The following is an 18,396-nucleotide window of genomic DNA, read 5'->3' on the forward strand; positions in this document are numbered from 1 at the left end:
CACTGTCTGGAGAGTTTTTAATCATAAATGGGTGTTGAATTTTGTCAAAAGCTTTTTCTTCATCTATTGATATGATCATGTGGTTTTTATCCTTCAGTTTGTTAATATGGTGTATCACATTGTTTGATTTTCATATATTGAAGAATCCTTGCATCCCTGGGATAAATCCCACTTGATCATGGTGTATGATCCTTTTAATGTGTTGTTGGATTCTGTTTGCTAACATTTTGTTGAGGATTTTTGCATCTATATTCATCAGTGACATTGGTCTGTAATTTTCTTTTTTGTAGTATCTTTGTCTGGCTTTGGTATCAGGGTGATGGTGGCCTCATAGAATGAGTTTGGGTGTGTTCCTTCCTCTGCAATTTTTTGGGAGAGTTTGAGAAGGATGGGTGTTAGGTCTTCTCTAAATGTTTGATAGAATTCACCTGTGAAGCCATTTGGTCCTGGACTTCTGTTTGTTGGAAGACTTTTAATTACAGTGTCAATTTCATTACTTGTGATTGGTCTGTTCATAAATTCTATTTCGTCTTGGTTCAGTCTTATAAGGTTATACCTTTCTAAGAATTTGTCCATTTCTTCCAGGTTGTCCATTTTATTGGGCTAGAGGTGCCTGTAGTAGTCTCTTATGATGCTTTTTATTTCTGTGGTGTCCATTGTAACTTCTCCTTTTTCATTTCTAATTTTATTGATTTGAGTCATCTCCCTCTTTTTCTTGATGAGTCTGGCTAAAGGTTTATCAATTTTGTTTATCTTCTCAAAGAACCAGCTTTTAGTTTTATTGATCTTTGCTATTGTTTTCTATGTTTCTCTTTCATTTATTTCTGCTCGGATCTTTATAATTTCTTTCCTTCTACTAACTTTGGGTTTTGTTTGTTCTTCTTTCTCTAGTTCCTTTAGGTGTAAGGTTAGATTATTTGTGATTTTTTTTGTTTCTTGAGGTAGGATTGTATTGCTGTAAATTTCCCTCTTAAAACTGTTTTTGCTGCATCCCATAGGTTTTGGATCATCGTGTTTTCATTGTCATTGGTCTCTAGGTATTTTTTTATTTCCTCTTTGATTTCTTCAGTGATCTCCTGGTTATTTAGTAACGTATTGTTTAGCCTCCATGTGTTTGTGTTTTTTATGTTTTTTTTCCCTGTAACTGATTTCTAATCTCATAGCATTGTGGTCTGAAAAGATGCTTGATATGATTTCAATTCTCTTAAATTTACTGAGGCTTGATGTGACCCAAGATGTGATCTACCCTGGAGAATGTTCTATGTGCATTTGAGAAGAAAGTTTATTGTGTTGTTTTTGGATGTAATGTCTTATAAATATCAGTTAAATCTATCTGGTCTGTTGTGTCATTTAAAGCTTGTGTTTCCTTATTAATTTTCTGTCTGGATGGTCTGTCCATTGTTGTTAGTGAGGTGTTAAAATCCCCCACTATTATTGTGTTAATGTTGATTTCCTCTTTTATATCTGTTAGCATTTACCTTATGTATTGAGGTGCTCCTATGTTAGGTGCATAAATATTTATAATGTTATATCTTCTTGGATTGATCTCTTGTTCATTATGTAGTGTCTTTCCTTGTCTCTTGTAACATTCTTTATTTTAAAGTCTATTTTATCTGATATGAATATTGCTACTCCAGCTTTCTTTTTATTTCCATTTGCATGGAATATCTTTTTCCATCCCCCCACTTTCAGTCTGTATGTGTCCCTAGGTCTGAAGTGCGTCTCTTGTAGACAGCATATATATGGGTCTTGTTTTTGTATCCATTCAGTAAGCCTGTGTCTTTTGGTTGGAGCAATTAATCCATTCACATTTAAGGTAATTAACGATATGTATGTTCCTATTACCATTTTCTTAATTGTTTTGGGTTTGTTTTTGTAGGTCCTTTTCTTCTCTTGTGTTTCCCACTTAGAAAAGTTCCTTTAGCATTTGTTGTAGAGCTGGTTTGGTGGTGCTGAATTCTCTTAGCTTTTGCTTGTTTGTAAAGCTTTTGATTTCTCCATCGAATCTGAATGAGGTCCTTGCTGGGTAGTGTAATCTTGGTTGTAGGTTCTTCCCTTTCATCGTTTTAAATATACAGTGCCACTCCCTTCTGGTTTGTAGTTTTTCTGCTGAGAAATCAGCTGTTAACCTTATGGGAGTTCCCTTGTATGTTATTGGTCGTTTATCCCTTGTTGCTTTTAATAATTTTTCTTTGTCTTTAATATTTGCCAATTTGATACTGTGTGTCTTGGTGTGTTTCTCCTTGGGTTTTTCTTGCCTGGGACTCTCTGTGATTCCTGGACTTGGGTGGCTATTTCCTTTCCCATGTTAAGGATGTTTTCAACTATAATCTCTTCAAATATTTTCTCAGGTCCTTTCTCTCTCTTTTCTCCTTCTGGGACCCCTGTATTGTGAATGTTGGTGCGTTTTATGTTGTCCCAGAGGTCTTTTAGGCTGTCTTCATTTCTTTTCATTCTTCTTCTTTATTTTGTTTCATGGCAGTGAATTCCACCATTCTGTATTCCAGGTCACTTATCCGTTCTTCTACCTCAGTTATTCTGCTATTGATTCTTTCTTGTGTATTTTTCATTTCAGTTATTGTATTGTTCATCTCTTTTTTTTGTTCTTTAATTCTTCTATGTCTTTATTAAACATTTCTTTCATCTTCTCGAGTTTTGCCTCCATTCTTTTTCCGAGGTCCTGGATCATCTTTACTATCATTATTCTGAATTCTTTTTCTGGAAGGTTGTCTATCTCCACTTCATTTAATTGTTTTTCTCTGTTTTATCTTGTTCCTTCTTCTGGTACATAGTCCTCTGCCTTTTAATTTTGTCTGTCTTTTTGTGAATGTGGTTTTTGTTCCACAGGCTGCAGGATTATAGTTCTTCTTGCTTCTGTTGTCTGCCCACTGGTGGATGATGCTATCTAAGAGGCTTGTTCAAGCTTCCTGATGGGAGGGACTGGTGGTGTGTAGATCTGGGTGTTGCTCTGGTGGGCAGAGCTCAATAAAACTTTAATCTGCTTGTCTGTTAATGGGTGGGGCTGAGTTCCCTCCCTGTTGGTTGTTTGGCCTGAGGCGACCCAGCACTGGAGGCTACAGGCCCATTAGTGGGGCTAATGGTTGACTCCGGGAGGGCTCATGCCAAGGAGTAGTTCCCAGAACTTCTGCTGCCACGGTCCTTGTCCCCATGGTGAGCCATAGCCAACCCCATCTCTTCAGGAGACCCTCTAACACTAGTAGGTAGGTCTGATCCAGTCTCTTATGGGGTCACTGCTCCTTCCCCTTGGGTCCTGATGCATACACTACTTTGTGTGTGCCCTCCAAGAGTGGAGTCTCTGTTGACCCCAGTCCTGTTGAAGTCCTGCAGTCAAATTCTGCTAGCCTTCAAAGTCTGATTCTCTGGGAATTCCTCCTCCTATTGCCAGCCCCCCAGATTGGGAAGCCTGACATGGGCTCAGAGCCTTCACTCCAGTGGGTGGACTCCTGTGGTATAATTGTTCTCCAGTTTGTGAGTCACCCACCCAGCAGTTATGGGATTTGATTTTGTTTTTTTTTGTTTTTTTTTGTTTTTTTTTGTTTTTTTTGCCGTCATATTCATTTTATTAAGAATCCTTTCAAATACACTCTGAGAGTTTACTCTATATTCCTATTTTCTCTTGAATTATACATAGAGAGGAAAAAAATCACAAGCTTTCAAGATGTAAAATGGGAAAAAATGGGATTTGATTTTGTGATTGCGCCCCTCCTACTGTCTCATTGCGCCTTCTCCTTTGTCTTTGGATGTGGGGTATCTTTTTAGTGAGTTCCAGTGTCTTCCTGTTAGTGACTGTTCAGCAGTTAGTTGTGATTCTGGTGCTCTTGCAAGAGGGAGTGAGCGCACATCCTTCTACTCTGCCATCTTGAACAAATCTCCCCTCCTGTATGTTTCTACTGTTTTGCTCCAAAAGTTACAAGGCAGCATGTAATCCCGAGTGCACTTACCTGGAATCCCCAAGTGATAGCCAGTAGTGAAATTTGCTTTAAATCCCCCTTTTGCCAACGCATCATCAGTGATAAAAAGCACAGTCATTCTGTTGGTGGTTGAGAACACGTCCTTTACTGGACCAGGCCCTGTGTACACAGCTGCTCAAAAAAAAAAAAAAAAAGAATAATCAGTGAGATGATCCTTTGACTCTAGAAGGAATATACCCTTTTTCTCAGTTCTGTCTCCCAGAGGTATGCAACATGCAGCCTGGCTTGCTCAGGAAGCACCACATGTAAGTAAATGTGTACATTCTCTTACATTTTAGGCACTGCTTCTAGGAAAGCCAACTTCTCTACTGACCTTTTCCAGTATTAATGAAGGTTTCTGCAGCTCTATAATTTAATGATGAATTACTCATAATATTGTCTGGCTTTGCATCACTACTATTCAAAGCCCATGTTATCACAGAAAAATAATTATTTGCCTGCTTTTAAAGACCCTTATAAAATAACAGAGCTTATAGTCTCCCTTAATAAATTTTTGTCTAAATTTATTTGATTTTTTTAATAAATTGAATCACTAGCCTAATCTGAAAAATGAATTAATTAGAGACAGATAATATAAACCTAAATGGTGGTTTTCAATTTTTTCCCCTCTAATCCCTGGGCTTTGAGGGTTTCATAAACAATAAAATACTCTTTATTAAAAACTAAAGGCTTCAGTTAATTTAAAAATACATTCATTTTATTAAATATTTTATATACTGGAATCCTTGAAAGTGATTCTGTATCAAAAGAACTTCTCACCTACATATTTGAAAAGGATGATTCTGAGATCCTTTTCGGTGATTGATGGAAATACTAAGAGGTGAAATGATAAAAATTGATTTTTCTTAGATCATGAGAACACTGAAATTTTTATTAGAAAGACAGAGTAAACTGAAAATGGAAAAACTACTCAAAATGTGTTTATAACTGTATTGAAAATCAAATTTGAAGTTCCTCAGTTCTTGCTAGCACAAGGCTCCTCACCCCACCGAGACTTTCATTGTTATTTGTTCTGTGTGTGGCTCTCAAAATCCTCTCCCAGGAAACTTGTACTTTAGAACTTTGTGGGATTTTTCTGAAGAGCCTACATAATGGTGATGGATTAGTATGGCTGGGGAACCCTCTCCACCACTCTGATCCTTCGTTGCTATAGTGCGTGCCCTCTGGAGTCTTCATCCACTGGTTGCAGTGTTCATGTGATTGCATAACTATCTGACCAGATTTTATAGGAAATAATTAATACAGGTCTAAAGCACAGTTAGATAAAACACTTTTACTTGTAAAGTGTGCTGTTTCTGCATTCCAGTTGACCTTTCATGTATTTTCATAGTTCAGTGCATGACTTATCAAGAGACACTTCTTTCTTAAAAATTGGTAGTAATTGAGTAGATATTAGCCATTATACTTGATAGATTTTAATTATATTAACATGTATTTTATGATCTAGGTATAATAATTTCCTCTAGAATAGAACACTTTCCCCCCATGTCTATTTAAAAAAATTAATGATCAACAGATGTTAGGGAAAAATCAACTTGCTCAACTTTTGACTCATTCTCAGATACTTATATAGAAGCAGCTAGTACTAGAGACACAGACAATCAAAGTAATAGTGAAACACAAAGTAAAAAGCATTTAAAAATTTTGCATAACAAACACAATTGTTCCTCTAGTTTGAAGTGAAACAAAACATAATATAATAGCTATCTTTGGAAATACGATGTACACATAATGCATAGAAAACTGCATAATGGATGTTCTTAGCTTTAATCTCTAAAGTGTAATGCTTATTGTAGTAAATTAATATCAGCTTGTAGGAACTGCTGACTCAAAACTATGAATCTTCGTTTGCCAAGAATGCTTCAGAAAAATATCATTCTGTCATCATTGTAAATACTCCCCATATTGGAAGCGTGACATACAGTTTGACATGTTACTCTACTGCTGTAATTTCACTTTGCTTGTTGTAAAAGAGTGACTACATTTATTGAGAAATGCTCTCTCCATCAGTCCAATGTCTTGAGCCATACAACCTTCACAATATTTAAACTGGAGACTTACCTAAGAGCAAGGAATCATCTCCTTCACCATCTCTGATTTCAACAACATCTGCAATATTTTCTAAGTCAAATGCTTGAAAGTGAAGCTGAATATTTTTTCCCTTTTGTGCATTTAAATTCCAAACGCCTTAAAAGTAATAAATAACAACATAGTTTAAACATACTTCTTTTGATTTCTCTTCAAAACTTCAATCTCTTGAGAATTTCAAATTACTTTCAAAGATGTTTTCATTTTATATAAACCAATATTCCAAGCTGTTTGTGTGTGTGAAGAAACATTTTGTCTATTCCAGAATATTTGTAGTAAAATTTCAACTAAATATGAAATAATTTACTGTAATTGAATTTGCTTTATTTCATATAAAATGGAATATTTTAATCAAAGCTTGCCAATAGCCTTTTACTCCTACAATCTAAAATTTATGAATGTCAAAGATGTGAATATTCTGTTTCCATTTATTTTATTTCCATGACTAAATGTAGAGGAAAATGAGGTGATTAAAATGCAATTTGTAGGGCAACTAAACTTTAGTATTTCTTTAAGTAATTGTTGCCATTATTTATATGTGTCATATGATGGTAGTTCCTTTTGGGACAAAACAAAACAAAATTACTAGCCTTAGTAACAATAAACACTCCTTGTTCTTTATTGATTCCTTAAAAGATTTAGTCTTTAGATTTTGTTCTAGGCTCTTTCCTCATTCTGCGTGAGTGTTCTCATTCACTCTTAAGGAAATCATTTCATCAACACAGTAATGACATCTAAGTCTTTATTTTCTACACTTTTTTTTGAGAAGTAGATCCATTTATTCAATTATTTACTGTGTACAGATGTACGTATCTCAAATTCAACGTGTAATACAGGGAACACACAATTATCTCTTTCCCCAACTCATTCCTTTTTTCATTCTTCCTATCTCAGTGAATAGCACCACTAATCATCTACTCATAGTTGTCTATACCAGAAACCTTTGCATCTCCCTTGACCTCCTCTCTCCTACTGAGTCCAATCAATTACCAAGGCTGCCAATACTACCTCCTATATCCCTGGAATCCCATTTCCTTCTCAGTCTCCACTGCCACTATCTGAGTTCAAGTCACCTTTATTTTTCATCTCCTAATTGTTGATGCTGATGGCTCCCTTACCACCTGTCTCTGATTCTACAGCCAGATGGATCCATCGAAAACGCAAACATGATTTCATCACTATTTTCATCTAAACCATTTAAAGTTTCCTCAGTGCTCTCAGAATAGAATCCAAACTGCTTAATGTGGTGTGAAATACCTTCACACTTCAATTTCATTTATTATTACTTAACTTTGCTTGAAGATTCAAGAAAAAAAAATCAAGGTCTTCTACCTCTGAACTTTTTGTATGTTAGGTACCTCTCATGTCCCTCCACAGTCTCCTGCCTTTGCATTTATTATAAACAGTACCTTAGCCATTTTGTGATGCCTGACAATTTATCTGAATCCTTATGTAGACTGAATTATGTTTGTTTCTTCTTTACTTACTTCAGTGCCTAACAGATGAAGCATTCAATAAATATTTGTTGAATAAATCAATAAATTTAATAAATTTCTCCAAATTGTTCTTTCAATGTTCTGCTTATTTTCAGATATTTTTAAATCATTACTTTGTACAAATGACATGTTTAAAAGATATTTCCAATGTGAAGTAGAGATGATCATCTCTGGTTCCCCATACAAGTCAAATTAGATTAATGGCTGTTTATTTTTTTGTATCAGATATCTCCCTATAATAGTGACTCTATTATCCTATCAAAATGATACTTATCTCTGGATCATTTGAAGGAAGAAATGACATTTTCTAATAACACATTTTTCACTGTCATTGGGGCATTTTTTTCACTGGTAGAATTTTCTGTTTAGGTTGGTGGTGTTATGGATGACTATGGAAGGCAGGGGAAGAACATATCTGTTTCCCAGAACTACTGGAGTGGAATCTTTGTAGGATGGGCCTGGTAATCTGCATCTTTAACACAAACAATCTCTAAGCAGCCTTATGAGCTTCTCTATTTAGGACTAATGACCTAGAGACAAGCTTTGTATGGTTTTAGCATTCTAGTCTATTCTCCTCTCTAGACTTAGAATATTTTAGTGATCCTCTTTATTAGTTCAACTTTTATATTGGGAATCTAATCACATTACTATAACTGCCTGCTTTATTGACCTTAATCTATATTTATAAAGGGTGTGCATGTCACAACTGGCTCTTTGCTTTTTATACTTTCCACTGACCTTATTCTATGGAATTGCAACCTTGTTATACACACCATAAACATTATATGCATAATCAAGGGGAGTGGTGTCTGGGGTAAGGCTGCCTCTTTCACTTACTGGTTTTATTCCACTTTTAAATTTGAGAAATATAATAATATCATCTGTTTTAAAGAATTATTGTGAGAACTGTCTAAAATAAGGTATATAAAGCATTAGTGCAGTGACTGGCATAAAATAAATGCTAAAAAGTTAGTAATTAATTATTGTTATTCTTGTTATCATTCTATTAGGCAATCTCACAGATGTGGTAGTTGTATTCAGATACAATAAATTTATAATTACTTTGCTGTGTCAAGGGGAGAATCTAACTTTGATATATACATTTGTTTCTCATGGCCTGGAAAAGAAATGACTCACAGAAAGCCTGATTAGGGTAGTTGTTTGGAAAGTTCATAGACATGAATGTTGTATTTGGCTCCCACAGTTCAAAAGGTCCTCCACAGTCCGCTGAAAAGGAAAGCAATGAAAAATCATTAGTAACATATTGTTTATTGCAGACATAATACTATATGCCCATAAATTTCCAATTATATTTCTTGGAATACTGGTTTTGACAGATACATTTTAGAGTTTGTGTAAGGGAAAAATATAGGTTAACAGGTCTCTTTACTGAAGAATTTCTCAAAACCTTAAATATTTTTATGTTCTTTGTGATTCTGCAAGAAGGCATAATAGTATTCAGCATTTCCCAAAATTATTTAGGCAAGAAAACAATTTTGACAGGTATCTTTTATAAATAGGCTTCATGAAATAAGGTATCAGTGCTCTGCTGTAGAAAAAAAGATGAATCTTCATAATAGAACAAATCTTACATCTGTCACTCTCTTATGAGGAGAGTTGTAAATTACTAATCCTGCCATTTCTTGTTCTTTTCTTACTTTTTTTTTTCAGTAGAGAAGAAGCTTCACCATCCTGAATATTGTATTGAGGCATTTGGCTGTCAGGAAAGGGGGATAAAATCTCTACCTTCTAAATAATTGGCCTAGACTGTTCAGGAGTCAAGTTGGAACTGAACTTAATGCAAATTTATTAGAAAAAAATAGAGCACAGATTTTCCAGTTAAGAGTATGATGCTTCTTGGGTAAACTAACTTTATGAAATTCTTAATCTACTTTATTTATCTTGCTTATTAGAAGAACATTCTAAAGTAATGTAAAACTTCATCAACCACTTTGAGTATCCCAGTTCTATCTTATTTTTTATTACCATGTTATACTTAAGATCAAAAGAATAAAAGTGATCTAATTAGAAGAATATATAAAACTGAGATAAGTAGATATTGTTTCTTTTATTAAAGGCAGACGATAATGGTATTACTTACTCCCAATAACACAGAAATCAGATTAGAGGAGGGAAAAATTAAATGTCTCTACATCTACGGCAGTGCCTTCCATCAGACCCTCTTGTTGGATCCCTCTTTTACATGTCATCTGCATCATTTATGTAGATCCTTTCAATTCATGCACACCTTTCAAATTTGTATGTAATAATCTTCTTAGATTTGGGTTTTATGGTATGTACAATGGGACAGAGAGAGGCAGTTGTTGTGGCCCAAACTAGTATCATTGTCAACATATCCTGTTCTGTAAGGTTTGGTTCTGTAAGGGCTTGGTCTACCTTATATGCCCTCCTGGGACTGGCTTGTCCAGAACCAGATGAACTTAGCAAGAATAATAAAATCTTTTTAAAAAACCTTACTGTTTGCAAAGTTTCCATGCACATTGTCTTATCTGGAGAGAGAAGGTGGTGTATAAAGGAAAGATGTGTTGGAGTTGATGGATTAAAACTGTCGTTCTGAGTTAGTTACTTGTCTTTTTGAGACTGGATCTTCTCATCTATAAACTAGATATATATTAGAGATTTTCAAGGTTGTTGTAAAAACCAGATATAATTTATGAAAAGTGCCTACACATTACCTGGCACGCTCAGTCCTGTTTGTCAGTGCATTCTTGTGAATTAGGTAATTACTATGACTATTTCAATTTTTTTTTAACATCTTTATTGGAGTATAATTGCTTTACAATGGTGTGTTAGTTTCTGCTTTATAACAAAGTGAATCAGCTGTACATATACATATATCCCCATATCTCTTCCCTCTTGCGTCTCCCTCCCTCCCACCCTCCCTATCCCATCCCTCTAGGTGGTCTCAAAGCACCGAGCTGATCACGGACAATCCGGGCATCGGAAGTGTTCTGTTACTTGCTAATGCCGAGCATAACCACTTAGTATCAAAGTCAAGGCTTCAACTCAGTTAACCTCAAACTCATCTCACAGTATGTTACTGTCTGTTATTGGGTTGATTAAACAGAATCATTTCAACTATCTGGTCTGAGCTATTGTCAGGGTTTAGGCTGAGTCTCAGTAAGTGGCACTTGGTGCGTATGTGACAAGGAGAAGGAGGACAGAAGGGAACGTGGATGAGAGCACTAACAAGTAAGGTCAATGATGGACAGACCTAGAAAGAAGAAAGCAGTGTACACAGGGTGCTGAAGAAGACATTGGAACCAAAGAAAGAGTGATAATTCGGAACAAGGGCAGGTTCTCCACTGGGAAAGGCTGAGGGAACTGTGCGCTCCTACAGCAGCAGTTCCTCCAAGGCGAATCCTCTCCTTGATTGTGCGACTTATTGTCTTGACAAGATTTCTGAAGAAGCATCCACTACAACCCCTCAACTCCCACATACACACAACTCACCTAATTTTAGTAACTCTAAAGTGCCGTGAAACGCTTTCTTCAATCCTCAAGAAAACTAATGAGGAGGGGAGAGTGTAACTGCAGGGACAAAAATAACACTGCTGATTGGCAAGGGGGAAAGCCAGCTCTTCTTCTTAAATTTAGCCATGGCCAGTGTGGCCAGTGGGAGTGCTGTTGTTTAAGCATCATTCTCATTTCTCTTCAAGGAAAAAAAATTCTAAATTGTATACTCTTCATATAGGAAATAGCCAACAATTTGGAGAATGTATTGAGTGTTCACTTCTCTGAACACTTGATGGTACATTATATTATATGCAGATGAGTAGGTAGGACTTAAATAAACACACAACCAGAACTAAAATGTTGTCAAGTGTGATTGTTAAGTCTGTCAAGGCAGGCAGTTGACTTAGCATTTCTCCTCTGAATAGAAATCTTGGAAATTCAACATTTAAAATACTTTAAAAAATAATAAAATATTTAAGAAGTACTTTTTGAAATACATTTCAAATATAATTTTATGTCAAATAAATGATCAGTAAGTATCTCTGATCCTTGGTCTTATAAGATTGATATCAGTTACTCTCTGTATATAAACGACTGTAAGGAATTGGCAAAAGCACTTTCAGCCATTCTAAATATGATGACACAATTTAGTTTAACGGTGGTGTTGCTATAGCGGAGATGTAGCATGTAGTTCTTAGAGGAGCCAAAGACTCATGAAATGTAATTCTGGAGAGCACAGTCCTGCTGTGTCATTTAATAAACCATCTCCACCCAGAGAATGAGAGTTAAATAGTTTGTCTGATACAGGGAACTCTTCAATTACAGTTGTTAAATTCTACCATTTTCTTTTTCTTGGAGCTGTTCTCTCAAAGATTTGTATTTTGATTAATTTCTTACTATGCCAGTAGGAATCTTCATGACATGCAATATGTAAATAATATGCAGTGTTTTGCAAAATGGTTGTCAGGGATAGATATTTTCCTCGAGGCATGTCATTTTTAATCCATGCTTAAACCTCTGACATAAATGATATGTCAATGTGGAGGCATTTACTGTAGGGTGAAAAGAAGCAGAGTCCAGCTTTCACTTACAGTAAAAGGGTTCAAATTAAAGTTATTTATGACAAGATATTTAAAGCAAGAAATAAGGATGATAATAGTAGGTTTCTGATTGCTACTTTTTTTTTTTTTAAGATTTTTTTTTTTTAATGTGGACCAATTTTAAAGTCCTTATTGAGTCTTCCACACTCTCCTGCATTGGAAGGCGAAGTCTCAACCACTGGACCGCCAGGGAAGTGCCTGATTGCTACTCTTATGTAAGGGAAATAATAGGTGCAGTTTAAGAAATACTACCGCACATTGATGTTTGAATATGTTAAAAGTGGCTAATTTTCAAAGTCAGCAGTTTTTTAAAAATAATCATAGTAATAGATAACCAGTCCTAAAGTATTACAGACACAACAATTTTAAAAGCTTAGGTGGTAATATAAAAAGAAATTTTGGGGTTCAGTTTGTCAAAATTTATATTTCCATTAACAGGTTATAGTGACCAGCCACAATACAAATGTTTTTATTAAATTTGTGGCAATAAAGTTTAAATTTATATTCCCTGTGGTTTACATTTTATTTATAATTACTAGCCATCTAGCCAATAATAGATCTAATAAATAGTCTGTTTTGAAGGTAAAAAGATGAAAACAAGAGTAGCCAAAAACATACTGATGTAGGAGCATATGAGGGCAGTTAATTTGGAATTTGCTAAGGGTATCAAATCATACTAATGATATAAAAGGCAAGAAGCTCTACATGACCATCAATTACATGAGAGTTAAATTGGTACTGATTCATTTTTACATGAATAACTAATGTTAAATATCATTTAGCTCTAAGTATAATATCAAGCCTATGAAACTTTACAAATTAACTTTTATTTTGCTTTTGGAAATGGAAAGTGGCCTAATAATGGCCAAATAGAGTGAAACTATAGAAATAGAGTGACTATTACAATAGTTAAATCTAGCTTGTCCTTTTTTTTTTTTTTCCTTAACTAGTTTTAACAGCCCAGAAATAAGCCAGGTGCTGAAATGTTGATTTCTTTTTGTATATACCTATTCTATTTAGTAGGTACTTGTCATGAATCGTTCCAATTGTGTTGCAAATTGGCATTATATTTGTGTAATGGAATGTTTACTTTTAAAAAATGTTCTCAATACAATCCCCACATTTAAATTATTTGTGCCAATGTCACAGGGCAAAAATCATAGAGCTGATGCAGCAGCAAGTGATTAAAATCACATGATGGAAAACTCCCTGCAGTTATGAAAACTGAACTTATATTTCCCCAAACAAGGCACAACCTGGATCCCTAAGAACAACAGAGAAAAATGGCCTTAGCTAGTCAGTTACTTGATTATTTTCTTATTTAAATGCTCTATGAGAACCAAAGAAAAGACTATTAGCCAGTCAACCATGGTTTCCCTTTTTTTCTGCTTAAACAAATCAGTGATCTGGAACCAGAAAAGCTTTGCTCAGGTAAGAGTTTCCCTGAACCAATTGCAAAGGGCATTAGAATGAAATTGTTCAGAATGCATTTGATGGTAATTAGCATTTTCTGCTGTGCTAAATATTGCCCTGAAGTGAACCATTTGGAACCTGGAACAAATACACTCTGGGAAAATTCTAAAGTTTATATTTTAAAATCAGATGGGTTATTCTACCGTTATAATTTCCCTATTGTAAAAATATGCAGGCATATCATGCTTCCTTGACATTGAGGTATTATCTTTTTCTCTTTCTGATTGGAATAGATAAGAGGACTGTGTGGGTTAGACAGATACATTTCTAATATGAAAAATCATATTTAAAGTTTTCTTTATATATGTATGACTTTACATATGAAAGTTATCCCAAATTTTCTATTTTATATAGTGATGAGATGTTGCTATTTTTAAGATACTGAGCCTATGAAACTATGTTACTTTCACCTGTAAAATTTTTTCTTCTTGACCACTTATTGATGAATAGAAGAACATGCTGGCAGAAAGGATTATGAAGACAATCTGTTTTATTAAATGATTGCAATATCAAAATAGCAAGATGTTGCTAATATTTGGTATCTATAGCAATTATTTATCAAACCAGCAGTGATTTTAATGATTATAATATTGTTTTGCATGAAAATGTTTCATATAACAGACAGGAAGGGAGTGGGACACATAAAAAATGAAGTGAGACAATTATTTTTAAACAACACTGTGCTCAATTATTGTGCTCATGTGGTATTTTATCCATCCCTAGCCCCACCATTATTTCCAAGCTTTAGTTCTGGTATCAGAATTCTGTTTGGCAAAAATGTTTAGAACACACAGCCAAAATAGAGAGAGAGAGAGAAAGAAAGAGAGAGAGGCTAAGTTTATACCTAATAGTATTTGTTGATGATGTATTTATGCAATGTTAAGAATCAGTCAGACACCAGTGAAGCAAAGGTGAATTAGATCCAGAGTTTGGTGTCAAGAAAACTTCTTGTCACAATTCTGTGGCCAATACTATTACATGGGAATGCATGGTACTTTCCTGTTTTTGTTTCAATTTTGAGTATCATTCTATCTCTTAAACTGAATGCTTCCTTGAAGGTTTTTCCAGCTCACACTCTCTTCTCCAAAGTCTTCTATCACTTAATCTTCTCATTTACTACTTTTAGGGGCACATAGTTATATATTGCTTTTAATATTTATTACTTTGTTAATTCATTAATATTATATATTGCTTCATGTATCAATGGTTATTGCTACATCTTACATTTCTTGTGCAGTGCTTTGTATGTAGCAGATATTTATAAAATTTGAATGAATGCTTGAAATATTGAGGAATATATGTATAACCCATACACGCATCTAAACATGTTAATACACATGATGGTAAGTATAAATTAGCCTTTGGGTGGGATGTAAGCGCACATTCAATATGGTGGCATGGGACAAGTATGACAATGTCATGTTACTCTCCTCCTCCTAATGGCTGCTCATTTGTCATACATTCTCAAATGCCAGTCATTTGTCTTTAAAGCTTTTGAGTTGTTAAAGACAGTCATCTGAAAAGTCAGTTTTTGTTTAAGTTAAAGATTAGAAGCATAAAAATATATAATTTTCGAAGTAAAGTCAAATTTGGATAGGTTGCCAACTGATTTGCTGATGTGAATATGGGCAGAATTTCAAGTGTGCTTGGCACAAAAGGGGAAATGGAAAAAGTGCTGTGTTTCATGATAAAACAAAAACATCTATGAGGTTCAACACAAGCAAAGCTGTACAGCTAGATGAGCTTCCTACCACCATAATCCAAAAACAAAAGGGATGCTTTTGCACCGAAACTACAATGTAGTGAAAACATCCCAATAGAGGGACAATAGGTAATGGATGTTTCATATCATTTATCACTACACACACACACACACACACATTTCATTTGTTTATTTATTTTGGTCAGATCCCATAGTCTGAAAGTGGTATGAAGTTACTGTCTCCTTTGACATAATAAGATGGTTGATAATGTACCTTTTGCTTCTGAAATGTCATGTTTCAAATTTGAGTTAAGAGCACAGGTAGATACAGGCTCCGTTTTGTTCCTTTGAGATAAAAGATTCCATAGAACATTGGAAATCCTGGTCATTGCTCTTGCAAGGCCTTACAAAGGCACCATTTCAGGACAAAAATCTTGTGTGATCTAGGTATATTCAAAGTCCAGACTGAATCATTATTATTAAATTATTCTGGAAATAGGCTTGGTGGGTTTCAGGCTTAAGTAAACTCCTCTTGAGATCTTAACATCATTCTCATAAGAAGGCTATGAGAATCTTAAGGCTTCTTCCCAAAAGACTATAGGCCATGCTACATGGCTAATACAGCGTTAGTTTGTATTAAATTGAAAACAAAATGCAAATCAGCACTTTGACTATTATCAAAAATGAAAATTTAGTAAAATTATCATAAACATGATGCATAACAAAGTAATTTCATTGTGAATTTTTATATAATATGTAATATTTTACTAGTTTCCATTTTACTTATATTTTAAAAGTTTTGATTTTCAGTGAAAAAAATAATACTAGGGCAAGATAATAAAAAAATAAGTCAGAGAGAGATCTACCTGAAAATAGTAATAACTTAATTAGGAAAAATACATGTTAAGGTTACTTACTAGGAAGTTCTGGCAGAGGAGTTGGGACCAAAGTTGGTTCTGGATAAAGACTCACATTGCAAATCCCATATGTTAGGCTAATGTCATCCAATGCTATATCACTCAGGAATGGGTTTTTAAACGCATTAAAAGCAACCTGTAATTCATAGAGGCACATAAAACAATTCCGCTTTAATCTTTTCTGATTGATTCTTCTTGTGGCCCAGTATCCTCTGGAGAATCAATACTGCCATGCCCAAGTAAATGTGGACAAGTTATCACAAAGTGAAATATTGCTTTTCAGTGTCCTTCAGCTGAGCCCAGCTTCCTATTATGTGCTCATACTAGTCTCAATTTTCACTAGTGTCTTCTATCTTTGTTAGGCAACATTGTCACAATTTCTGTCTCTAGCTCTTTCTTTCATGATATTGTCATACTCTATTGCACTCTGTCACATATACACATCATCTGGCAGGGGAGAGCAATCTTTTTCTAGGTTCTTTCCCCAACAATATTAAAAATCCAGGTAGCTGTCTGCCTTCTTAGGGCATACAACCTTGAAGAGAAGACACACTGATTAGATCATTTAAATGAGAGAAGAAGGAAAGAAGAGAAAATATGAGTATGATATAGTTGTTCAGGGCCAGCTGGTACTGGTCATAGTTTACCCAGGAAGCTGGTGTGGGATATATTGTGAGGGTGATACTCAGAGGACACCAAGCCAGACTTGGGAGAAATGTCCAGTGCAGTGCAGTGTCCCCTGCATTGGCAGGCAGATTCTGAACCACTGCGCCACCAGGGAAACCCCTATCTTACATTTTACTTGCAAACACCCTTAGGAAAAGAACACGAGAAGCTGTTACATGAAAAATTAATTCACCCTAATGTGAAATAAATGATCAGAGACTTCCCAATGAGACAGCTCATAGAATTTGTTTCTAAAGGAAAGATATGCGATTAAGTCAGAGTGGGGCAGGGTGGATGGATTCTGGTGGGAGTGAATGTTTTAACAGGAAAAGATGATTCCCTAGAAAAGTGCAGGGCTGATCTAGGGGGTGTATGTGAAAAGTTGCAAGACCTAGTTAGGCAGAGGACATAGGAAAACACGGTTTGTTTGTGCTAGAAAGTTGCTGAAGAAAGTTGAAATATCCTTCAAGGTTTCTATGACTTTTATGGCTCATTATAAGTAGTACTTTCATGTAGTAAATTGTTCCTCAGTAAATGGTTTTTAATAAGTCAATGAATAATTGAAAATAGAGGCGCTCAAAGGTAATAAAGTAGGAAGTTTAGGAAAGTAAGGTGACTTGGTTATACCCAGAAAGTAAATTAATTTTTTCACCATATCACCATAAACTGTAATTGTACCACCATTTTTATAATACAAATACATGATTATAAAGCGTTTTGCCAACCTTAAATTCCATTGTTTCATTTAATGTTACTTGTCCATAGTTCCAATTTTCTCCATAATTTCCTTCCTTTTGGAAAATTGTCTTCTCAATGTTTTGGTCACTGCTGATATTAATGCTTAGGTTATAGACATTTTCACCATACATATAATACCTAGTTTGGAAGCAAGCAAAAATGAATGGATTCCTACATTAGAATATATATATTTTAGGGTTCTTCTAAACCCTTCTAAACTCAAATACCCCCCTTTATCTCGGGTGAGGGAGTTGCTAGAGAAAAGGAGGGAGTTTCCCAGTATTTTGCTACTTTATCAGCTGGAAAAGTAATGACTAATACATTAAAACTTGGGACAACACCTTAGTAAAATTTGAGCCTGGCAATGTTACTCATTAAATAAGATGTCACTTAACATGCGTCTATAACATACCAGAAACTAAGGCAGACTGGTTCCAAAGTGGGGTCTAAAAGGAGACTTAAAAGTCCTACTCTTTCTCGTCTCCCTCCTGGTCCAGTTGGGGTGGAAATGTAAAATCCTGTAAAAACAACAAAAATTGTTTACTGCACTTAACTATGAGCATTTTCGTTGTGGGAGCTATATCATTCATAAGCAGGAAAGCACAACTTTAAGATGAAAATATAAGGAAATGTATTTAGGTACAGTGGAAAGGACAATGGATTGGAGGCCAGAAGACAGCTTCCATAACCAATTGTTATTTAAGAAAATCACTTCTCAACTCTGGACTTCCCAATAGCCTTGAATTG

General features: G+C 35.0%; 1 protein-coding gene across 2 annotated transcripts in view; it reads right to left on the minus strand.

Moving 5' to 3' along the window:
* The window catches only part of TMPRSS15 (transmembrane serine protease 15), a 137,803-nt gene that overhangs the window by 59,678 nt on the left and 59,729 nt on the right, over positions 1–18,396 (minus strand). For both annotated transcript variants that reach the window (XM_036850722.1, XM_036850723.1), the window contains 6 exons: positions 18,062–18,167; positions 17,637–17,787; positions 16,246–16,381; positions 8,714–8,803; positions 6,054–6,179; positions 3,963–4,103 (listed from right to left, as the gene is read on the minus strand). In XM_036850722.1, the coding sequence (XP_036706617.1) occupies positions 3,963–4,103; positions 6,054–6,179; positions 8,714–8,803; positions 16,246–16,381; positions 17,637–17,787; positions 18,062–18,167 (750 nt within the window). The remainder of the gene's footprint in view (positions 1–3,962; positions 4,104–6,053; positions 6,180–8,713; positions 8,804–16,245; positions 16,382–17,636; positions 17,788–18,061; positions 18,168–18,396) is intronic.

Source organism: Balaenoptera musculus, chromosome 4 (genome assembly GCF_009873245.2).
Source record: "Balaenoptera musculus isolate JJ_BM4_2016_0621 chromosome 4, mBalMus1.pri.v3, whole genome shotgun sequence".
Classification (NCBI taxonomy): Eukaryota; Metazoa; Chordata; class Mammalia; order Artiodactyla; family Balaenopteridae; genus Balaenoptera; species Balaenoptera musculus.